At 44.6% G+C, this 8,650-nt stretch overlaps 1 protein-coding gene across 1 annotated transcript in view; it reads left to right on the forward strand.

Moving 5' to 3' along the window:
• The first annotated feature begins 2,760 nt into the window (after window positions 1-2,760).
• The window catches only part of LOC306993251 (putative C-type lectin domain family 20 member A), a 9,009-nt gene continuing 3,119 nt past the window's right edge, over window positions 2,761-8,650 (forward strand). Inside the window, exons 1-3 of the mRNA XM_079602918.1 lie at window positions 2,761-2,826; window positions 3,364-3,424; window positions 6,105-6,452. Coding sequence (XP_079459044.1) covers window positions 3,388-3,424; window positions 6,105-6,452 — 385 coding nt within the window. The 5' untranslated portion in view covers window positions 2,761-2,826; window positions 3,364-3,387. The remainder of the gene's footprint in view (window positions 2,827-3,363; window positions 3,425-6,104; window positions 6,453-8,650) is intronic.

The following is an 8,650-nucleotide window of genomic DNA, read 5'->3' on the forward strand; positions in this document are numbered from 1 at the left end:
AATTAAAATCTTCTCCTTCTTCTTGGGTTCGGTGAACGCTGGGGGAATGGCCACAACCCAACTGCGTGGGCACCTCGAGTCCGAAGGGAACGTACGCTGGACAGCAGGTAAGGACCCCAGGTACAGTTGGCTCTTCCGGTGTAACAATGCAGGGGGCTTACGGCTATGAAAGGGGCGTCGACTAGACAGCAGGTAAGGGCTCCAGGTACAGTTGGCACTTCCTGTATAACAGTGCAGCGGGCTTACGGCTGTGAGAGGGGCGTCGACTGGACAACAGGTAAGGACTCCAGGTACAGTTGGCTCTTCCTGTATAACAGTGCAGCAGACTTACGGCTGTGAGAGGGGCGTCGACTAGACAGCAGGTAAGGGCTCCAGGTACAGTTGGCACTTCCTGTATAACAGTGCAGCAGACTTACGGCTGTGAGAGGGGCGTCGACTGGACTACAGGTAAGGACTCCGGGTATAGCTGGCCTTGCCAGCATAGCAGTACAGCGGGCTTACGGCTGTGAGAGGGGCGTCGAGTGGACGACAGGTAAGGACTCCAGGTACAGTTGGCACTTCCTGTATAACAGTGCAGCAGACTTACGGCTGTGAGAGGGGCGTCGACTGGACAACAGGTAAGGACTCCGGGTACAGTTGGCACTTCCTGTATAACAGTGCAGACTTACAGCTGTGAGAGGGGCGTCGACTGGACTACAGGTAAGGACTCCGGGTATAGCTGGCCTTGCCAGCATAGCAGTACAGCGGGCTTACGGCTGTGAGAGGGGCGTCGAGTGGACGACAGGTAAGGACTCCAGGTACAGTTGGCTCTTCCTGTATAACAGTGCAGCGGGCTTACGGCTGTGAGAGGGGCGTCGACTGGACGACAGGTAAGGACTCCGGGTACAGCTGGCCTTGCCAGGATAGCAGTACAGCGGGCTTACGGCTGTGAGAGGGGCGTCGACTGGACGGCACGTAAGGACTCCAGGTACAGTTGGCTCTTCCTGTATAACAGTGCAGCGGGCTTACGGCTTAGCATTCACAGCGATCCTCAGAGAACCCCAGACTGTAACAAAGGAACAGAATGGATGGGCGCGTGACAGAACTCTATACATCATACGTGTAACCACTTCACTTCACTTGGGTGAATACACGCGGTGGGGCACAGCATCTCCACATACCACTCTCACCCACTCCGCGAAATTAAGGCCACGGTCCACTTCCTTCCCAATCTTGAATGCGCGGGGTTCACTGACTCCCGAGGGGAATCCCACCGATGGAACGCGGCTGGAGGAACAGTACACCATTTCACTCAAGCGATGGGACTGTAAGGAGAGAGGAATTGGCGACAGTGATCATTATCACCACAACTATCTTCACCATTTGGCGGCTGGGTTCCTCTTCTATTCCACTCGTCTCACATTCCATACATTGGGGTGTAAGGCAGCATTTAAATTCATCCAGTGAGAAAGTTGTACTTATCTTCATCCAGGTGGTGAGATTCAGTGCTGCTTGGTAGGAGATTCACCCTCGACCTCTCTATTCTTCGCCTCCCAGTTCTTCCACAGAGCAATCCCGTCAGCCGTCCCAATCCACAGAAGATCTCCCTCAGCCCATCTCACAAACACAAGACCACACGCAGCCCCGACCCAACACGGGGGGAGAACGACACTCAATCACCCGCACCTGCCTCCCCCTTCTCTTCTCCCCGTTCTGCTTTTATCGCTCTCTCGCAGCTACGTGTCCCAATCATTAGACAGCCGCTTAATCCGCCGCACCTGCTGTCACTCTACCATCAGCGGGTGCTGTCGCCATGGCAGCGACGCACCCGAGGCTGGCTTGGTGTTTTTCGAAACCGCTCCGGGTGGGAACGTTTCTCTGCGGCTTTTCGTTCCGCCTCTAGTTCGTCACCTCGTGACAAATGCTTTGGGGTTCTCAACTGAAAACTATTTTCGGCAGCCTGGTGAATGTGTCAACTGAGTGGCGTAATCTGTTAAGACACCTGTCCCAAATCTCACAGGCCAGATCGTAAGGGGTACTGCGGCCAGAAGTGGTTCAAAAGTTTCTTCTGTTCTAGACATTGTCTTTCTAAGAATTATTTCATCTGAACTTGTTAAATAATATAGATAATATTAAACATAAGTGTGTTTTTGTTTATTCTCACCTGAACGTCTGAACCGCATTGCAGAGGCCTATACAAACAAATCTCATCTGCACTGGTCATGAAAGTGTTCCATACAGTAAATTCTGTTTTTCTCCTTTTTGTTCTTGTAGGTCTGCACCATGGTTGCTTGGCTTGGCCCCGATAATCGCTGCTTGCGGCTATATTAAGTCTTGTTTTCTGAACGATTTATCAAAATTAAGTGAGTTTTTGCTTAGCATGGACACAAATCTGTTTTCCTTTTGAATTAAGTTTATTGGCAGATATTTTTTCTTGTTTTGAGCTGAAAATAAGATGTTCTTATCTTAGTGATACATGTTGACTTATTTCTTTGCACAAAATAGCAAAAAATAGCACAAAGGCACAAGAGAAGGACCAACTCAGTTTTAAGTTTAAGTAACCAAAGAAATACCAAAACTAAAAAATAATGACTTGTTTCAAGGTCCCTGACATAATCAGGTGTCTTAACATCACAGACCCTAATGGAAGAAAAGAGCATCGAGATGGTGTTTTTACAAGCATGTAAAATGATCAATTTCCATAAGGATGATATCAGTTACTGGTTATTTTCATGCTCTGCGATGCCATTTAAACGAGGATCCTTGTGATGCAGCAAAGTCAGAACGGGAACGAGTCTCGGCGTCTCCACACTGAATTCCTGATCCGCAGGAGGTTTTCCATGAAAGGTAATGGATAAACATTTATATTAGGAATAAAAAAGCTTTGAAAGAACACAGAGGCTTAATAAATCAGTCGTGTTTGATCTTCAGTCTGTTAATGCAGATCAATTCTAATCTACTGTGATATTGATCATATTGTACTCGTTTGTCACTTCTTTATTTGTCATTATTCAAGTCAAGATGTTTTTCCATTTAATCTGACCTTTAAGATTGAAATGACTGCACAATGTGGTTACAGATGCATTTTTTAAAGATAAATTGTCATAAAATACTGTATATTTTGTTATATTGTTAGGCTATATTAATCTTATAAATGCTTATTGCATTTTTTTTAACATGGCACTGCATTCCTGATAACTTTTTAATTATTTTATGAGTTTCTTGTCTTGAGTCTTTTCAGTGGCACACTATAAGAGAACTGCACGTTTTTAAAGTAAAAAACAGATTAATATGCATTTTTTTTATCCAACCTTTTTAAAGCCTACTATTAATCTATTTTTATCTCATTTTTATGTATCTCATAAAAGTTTTATTTTATTTCAGTGAACAAACCTGTGAGCAACCAAGATGATCCAAAAAATGACTCATCTACTTTTTTTACTAGGTGAGATTGATACTGACTGAATGTCATTGTTTGTTAAAGCTACAATATGTAAGATTTTTTTAATAAAATATTCAAAAATCACTTGCACAGTGTGATATATTTCCTGCAGTTGTGTACTTAGAGAAATTCCAAATTTGCTCATCCCGGAAAACATCGCCTGTCAATGACGCAATATCCGCGTTATCCCTGGTTTCCAGCCACTCGTACTGCCATAGTAACCATTGCGACAGACATGGATAACTGCGTTACATCTAGCGGCACACTCACGCTGTTGTTGTTTCGTTCAAACATTATGGACCATGGCAAGAAGACTTTGGGAAAAAAGGAGAACTAACACGAGGATCAATATCAGCGTGGCGTTTTCGAGATGCCGAGAACTTCACGTCCGTGACAAGACTTGACAGAGCTTCACGAGTCACGAATTGACAGGGACGCGCTCTTACATGAACTTTATTAGACAGGTTAGCAAATGTACATAAAACTAATCAATGTTAAATAGCTCAAAATGATGAAATGTTAGAATATGATCTGTATGTTATTCTAATGTTGATCTAGCTTACTGCTAGTCTCATATAGCCAACAAACTAAAAGATAGAATAACATTTATAACTTTCAACACACTCAAATGCAGTTTAGTGTGATAGTGTAGAGCAAGTGAGACAGCGCTGCGTTACCTCACAAGTTGAATTAGTCTAATAAACTGACCTATGAGTAGTAATACAGCACTTGTGGGTACGTTAGTTTGGTAGAAATGTCCTCATTGCTTTATATCCGCGGGACTCGCGTGTGATATCTGTCCGCGAGTGATATCTGTGATATCTGACTCGCGTGTGATAATCGCGCTCTGCTTCATACCACAGTCATGATAAAAACATCAATGTATTCACTCATCCATAAACATTATTAGATCCATTAGCATGAGCACAAGTCCCATCATTCCGCTTATCACTGCGTCATCAAACTACGCCTTTGTTATTTTAAGAGGTTAACGACCCCTAGCGGTGGAAAACAAATTACATATTGTAGCTTTAAAGGGCACCTATTATGCCCCTTTTCACAAGATGTAAAATAATTTTCTGATGTCCCCAGAGTGTGTATGTGAAGTTTTAGCTCAAAATACACCACAGATATTTTTTTTACAGCATGTTTAAATTGTCATTTTTTGGGGGCTGAGAAAAGCACACCGCTTTAGTGTGTCTCCTTTAAAAGTTAATGAGATGCGGTTCCACGCACAGGGGGCGGAGCCTAACCAGCTCGCACTCAGAGCCAGCACAATCTCATCTCCCAGAAAGATGACAATATCAAAACAGAAACTCACAGTAACAGTGTTCGAGTCGGACAATAATGCCCACAGAGCTAGAGAATATGCAGAATAGAGACAGGACAGGTGTGTTTATTTTAATTACGTTTATAACTTATATGCCATCTGCTCCACTATTAACAAGCCTGCTGTAGTATAACGTAAGACCCCGTCTGAATGATGACCAAAATATACTGATGAGTTCAATTAAGTTGACAGCGAAGTACACAAAACACTTGTTACAACTAACAGTAAACAAATACACACCTTTTCAGTGGGTGCTTTATAATCTGGTAAACTGTGTATCTGTAAAACGACTCGATGAGCTCGAGTGTCATAAAGTGCTCGCTCTCACTTTCATTTCTGCCGTGATCAGTAACGTCAGTCCTGTCGCTCCGGAGACTGTACGCTGGATCACGAGAGCAGTTGAGCTGATCAATCCTCGAGTAACAACGAGAGTAAATGAAGACTGCTATGTTTATTCTAACATCCAAAAAACAAAACATCTCAATCGCTTTCGGAGACATTCTCCAGCTGCTCCAGCGTCGAAACAATGGCGGACTGTGTCCAGCTCACTCAGGGCGGGTCTATGCTCGAACTGCAGTGTCAATCAACAGTCGTGGGTGGGGCTTGTGCAATTCTACGTCACATTGCATTGATTCTGAGAACAGCTCGTTCTGAGACAGTGCTTATGATTTATGGGGATTTTAAAAAAAAAACACTGGTTGGATTTGTATCATTATACATATCATTGTATCATTATCATTATAATAGGTGCCCTTTAATATAACTATTTAGTATTCATTGTTTCATATTTATCCACTTAATAACAAGTAATAAATGTCCTGGATTGGATAATGTGATTTGCAGTGTTATCAGGAACCTAGTCACAGTTTGTTTTATAAACTTCATTGGTAAAACATTAGATAACGCTTTATTTCGATAGTCCACTTAAGTCATTCGACTAACTATAAGCAACTTTGCAACTTCATGTCAACTAACAGTCATTATAGTATTAGTAGAATGTCAGCTTAATGTCTGATAAATCTTTATTTTGATGTTCCTTGACAGATATTCTGCTGACTATAAGTAACTTTGCTACTACACGTCAACACGTCAACTAAGCCGAACCCTAACCTAACAGTCTAACAGTCTACTAATACTCTGAACGTCTAAAATTAACTATATCAAAAAAAGTGTAACCAATTACTGTAGCAAGAACTACCAAAAATAAACACAGATGTTTAACCTCACATTATACAGTATATGTGCTGATTTAAAATCAGATTCCATCCTTCCAGAATTGACTGTCAATGAAATTACAGATCAGAAACTAAATGAAACCTGCTGGTGTTTTATTTAATACTGTGCTGTCTACAGGCTTCGTGTCGAAGACCTCGTGCTACTTCATTCTGATCCAGGAACCAAAGACCTGGACCGAAGCCCAGTCATTCTGCAGGGAGTATCACCTGGACCTGGCCACGGTTCAGAGCGATCAGGACAGATCTAAGATACAGGAGATCACCAGCTCACTGAGTTGGATAGGACTGTACGATGGCTTATGCGCTTGGCGCTGGTCCTTCCAAGATCAGGACTTAGTGTTTCAGAACTGGGGGCTCTCGGAAGACACGACCACCAGGACTCAGAGGAAGTGTGGCGTGATTTCATATGACGGAACCTGGCATACTGCCTCTTGTGATGAACAAAAAAACTTTTTTTGCTTCAAGCGTAAGTAAAAAAAAATATTTAAAAAATTGTATGGGGTTGTGAAGAATTGTTATTTTGCTAAAGCCTTGTCTCTCTTTGCAGCTGATTTGCATTTGTTAAACATCCTTTGCATTTATTGAATTTTGCAGATACTTTTAAAGTGAGTTGCACTGCATTGGAGGTACAAAAGATTGGAATTATTAAGATTTTTTTTATGTTTTTTATGTCTCAAATGCTCATCAAGACTGCAAAATGAAATGTATTTATGTCATCAAAGCTGAATTTTCAGCATCATTACTCCAGTGCTCAGTAATTATTATTATCAATGTTGAAAACTATTTTTGCTGTTTAATATTTTTGTGGAAACCATGATTTAAAAAAATTGGACACTACCATTCAAAAGTTTGGGGTCAGTCATTTAAAAAAAAAAAAATGTGGGATGAGCACCCCAACAGGACGGACTCAAGGACAACGACACAGAATAGGAAGGGACAGTCAAGGGTGACGTGGACCACCGATTGAGAACGATGACCACCCTCATAGTGAATATCGCAGATGAGCGATTTGGAACCGAGGCACCCAAGCCTGCTCCATCTGCATATGCTCCAAGCCACACAGAGTAAGGAAAATTCAGTGCCTCAGGGACGAACTCCGGCTGCTAAAGAGGCAATACAAATCAGCGGGGGAAGTCGAGAGGGCAGAGTTCCACAGAAGGAGGCGGAAGGAGAGAGCCAGGAAGAGGGCTGCATTCTTGGCCAACCCATTTAAGTTGACAACTTCCTGTTGAGCAATAAGTACATTGATACGTCTGTGCAAAAGGGAGGATTACCAGGAGTTCCTGGTTGTCTGGAACATACAGGCGTGGTAACCCAGCTCATCGGGGAAGCAAGAGAAGGCAGAGGGGACCTGGCTGTTTTGTGGCTGGACCTCACCAACGCCTATGGCTCAATACCCCACAAGCTGGTGGAGGTCGCACTGGAGAAACACCATGTACCGCAGAAGGTGAAAGATCTCATCCTGGACTATTACAGCAAGTTCAGCTTGAGAGTCTCCACTGGCCATCTAACATCTGACTGGCACCAGCTGGAGGTGGGGATAATCACTGGCTGCACCATCTCAGTGACCCTCTTTGCACTGGCAATGAACATGTTGGTCAAGGCAGCTGAAGCAGAGTGCAGAGGCTAGAGTAAGGCAACCTCTTATAAGAGCATTCATGGACAACCTCACAGTGACAACAACGGCGGTACCAGGAGCCAGGTGGATCCTCCAGGGGTTGGAGAGACTCATGTCATGGGCACGCATGAGCTTCAAACCTGCAAAGTCCAGGTCTCTGGTCCTAAAGAAGGGGAAGGTTACAGACAGATTCCGCTTCAGGCTGGGAGATCACCAGATCCCGTCAGTCACTGAGAGACCAGTGAAGAGCCTTGGGAAGGTCTTCAACTGTAGCCTGAATGACAGAGACTGCATCAAGGCAACCGGTGCTGACCTGGAGGGATGGTTGAGAACAGTGGATAAGTCTGGGCTCCCTGGAAGATTCAAGGCCTGGGTCTACCAGCATGGAATCCTCCCACGAATCATCTGGCCTCTGCTCATCTATGAGGTCCCCATGACAGTGGTGGAAGGTTTTGAGCAAAAGGTGAGCAGCTATCTGCGCAGATGGCTGGGCCTGCCACGTAGCCTAAGTAACATCGGGATGGGAACACCAACAAGCTCAGGCTCCCTTTTAGCTCAGTCAGGGAGGAGTTCATCGTTGCACGGACACGGGAACACCTGCAGTACTCTGGATCTAGAGATGCCAAAGTGTCCGGCGCAGGGATTGTTGTGAGGACAGGGAGGAAGTGGAGGGCAGCCGAGGTGAGAGATGCGGCTCAAGCACAAGGCCATCCTTGGAACAGTGGCGCAAGGCAGAGCCGGACTTGGGAGTCTAACAGCGACCCGATATGACTCTGCCAGCGGAAAGGAGAGGCAGAGACTGGTACAGGAGGAGGTGCGAGCTTCAGTTGAGGAAGAGCAAACCAGCAGAGCAGTGGTCATGCGGCAGCAAGGTGCCTGGATGAAGTGGGAGCAGGCGATGGAGAGGAGTGTCACCTGGAAGGAAATCTGGAAGTGGAACCCCCAGAGAATCAAGTTCTTGATTCAGGGGGTCTATGACATCCTCCCAAGTCCAGAACACATCCTGAGCAGCTGCTCCAAGGCACTGGGTGAGGGCCGGTATCGAT

Source organism: Phoxinus phoxinus (assembly GCF_949152265.1).
Source record: "Phoxinus phoxinus genome assembly, chromosome: 2".
In the NCBI taxonomy this organism is placed as follows: Eukaryota; Metazoa; Chordata; class Actinopteri; order Cypriniformes; family Leuciscidae; genus Phoxinus; species Phoxinus phoxinus.